Source organism: Ceratina calcarata, unplaced genomic scaffold (assembly GCF_001652005.2).
Source record: "Ceratina calcarata isolate Rehan_Ccalc_2016 unplaced genomic scaffold, ASM165200v1 scaffold328.2, whole genome shotgun sequence".
NCBI lineage: Eukaryota > Metazoa > Arthropoda > Insecta > Hymenoptera > Apidae > Ceratina > Ceratina calcarata.
Genome location: NW_017155517.1, coordinates 52,268 through 54,075, shown reverse-complemented (window position 1 = coordinate 54,075; position 1,808 = coordinate 52,268). Strand labels below are relative to the sequence as shown.

The 1,808-nt window shown below is 41.0% G+C and overlaps 1 protein-coding gene across 27 annotated transcripts in view; it reads left to right on the top strand.

Moving 5' to 3' along the window:
- Positions 1 to 1,808, top strand: part of Syt7 (Synaptotagmin 7) — a 39,449-nt gene that overhangs the window by 30,534 nt on the left and 7,107 nt on the right. For 22 of the 27 annotated variants that reach the window (XM_026813363.1, XM_018024236.2, XM_018024246.2 and 19 more), the window contains one exon: positions 1,088 to 1,391. In XM_026813363.1, coding sequence (XP_026669164.1) covers positions 1,088 to 1,391 — 304 coding nt within the window. The remainder of the gene's footprint in view (positions 1 to 1,087; positions 1,392 to 1,808) is intronic. The other 5 variants (XM_018024238.2, XM_018024247.2, XM_026813370.1 and 2 more) reach the window with 1 other exon arrangement.

Here is a 1,808-nt window from a genome sequence, read left to right as displayed (position 1 = left end):
CTGTTTTTATCTCTTTCTTCATTAATTTTTTTAATTTCACCGGCTAGTAGATTACAAGAGGGAACTGCGTTTTGATTAAAATATGTTCTACTTGTTTGAACATTTACAACAAAGAATGGATTACAGTCATATCATATCATATATTAAAATGTAACAAGATAACCACACTTTTTTGTAAAAACAAACTTTACCTGCGAATAAATAATCAGATTTTTTAAAATGCAATGAATAAAATCTTGTTCTTTTAATAATGTTGCTGATTTTTAAAACATTCTTCAATGCATTGAAGAGATCTATCTTTTCAGAGTTGCCTTCTATTTACAAAGCGTTTGTTTTATTTGGGCGAAGGAAGCGATGATAACTAACAAGATGTTGTAAGATATGAATTTTTATTTGCTCTACTCCAACAATAATCCCAGTTGGTACTTTTTTGTACGTAATGTAAACCCGCCGACCTCCATCGCACTTATTTTATTAATAAAAAACGCAAAGTTAACGAAAATTGCTATGCCAAACAATGGCTTCGCCTCGTCTAGTTCTACTGCCCGCCACGAGAGTAAATGTGTCAATTTCCAATCCGTGCCGTAGATCCGAGCTTGAGACCGTAACTCTTATCTATAAAAGAGCCTAGTAGTTAGAGTGCACGTAAAACTTCGGGACGAGACTTATACCGGGATTCGAGGAACAATCCCGATAAGAGAAATAGTATAACGATTACGGTCACGGTAACTTCGAGGCATAGTTTGTCCTGACCCGAGGGAGTTTCAGAAAGAGTCGTCGATCCATTGGATTCTGTATCGTCTGTTTCAACGACACTCTCCCTGTGAACGAACGGTTCGCGAGAAACAGAGCGCCTAAATTCCTCTGCTTGCGATATTGCTCGAAGGCCGTTTAGTTTAATTGCCATGAACAGACTGCACAATTGATTTCTGGCTGAATCAGCCATTGTCAATTTTAAACACTCTGATTGAGTTTCCTTTCCTTATTTCGCATCGTGCCTAAACGAAGGTGAAATCGAATAAGACGACTCGCGATCACGTTGAATAGTGGAAAGAGTTGGAAGATGGTGGACCGATTTTGATCGCAGGACGACCGGTAGTCCGGGGAATAAACCTGCGACGTCAGCGAGTGGGGGCGGCGCGGTTGGAACCGGTGCTGGCGCGAGCGGAACAGCGACCAGTGGAGCATCTGCGGGTGGCAGTGGATCGGCTTCCGGCGTCGGCGGCGTATCCGGTATCGGAAATGCGAACGCGGGCACGAGTGGAGCCGGGGCGAACGCGGTTTCTGGCGGCGGCGCTGCTGGGAGCGCGGCCGGAGCGGTCGAGCCCCGGACGCCGACTGCCGGGGCGCAAAACAAGCAACTGCAAAACGTCAAAGGAGATCATCCATCAGTACGTGGCACTTTGTCAATAAGAATAGTTGGATGCATGACACTTGAATGGCAAACGATTTAGAATCCTCCTTTGGCAATGATTTATGATTCCACTTATACCCCCGGCTAAAATACCTCATCTCATAACAAAATGTCACTTTTCAACCAAATTAAGTAACTTCTAGTCACATGACATTGTCTCAGTATAAATATGTCTTCGGGTACATATACTTGCTTTTTACTAATTGATTAATTTATCACATTGTAGTGATTAACACTAGATTGCCCAAGGAAGTAATTTTGACTGCTTTTGGGCAAATGTACAAATAATAATGCATAAATTATTTTTTTTCCCAAGTGAAGTAAATTTTTTTTTATTGTTAACATTTACTAGTAACTTGTTATATGACTGTGAATAATATAAAAAATATTAAAA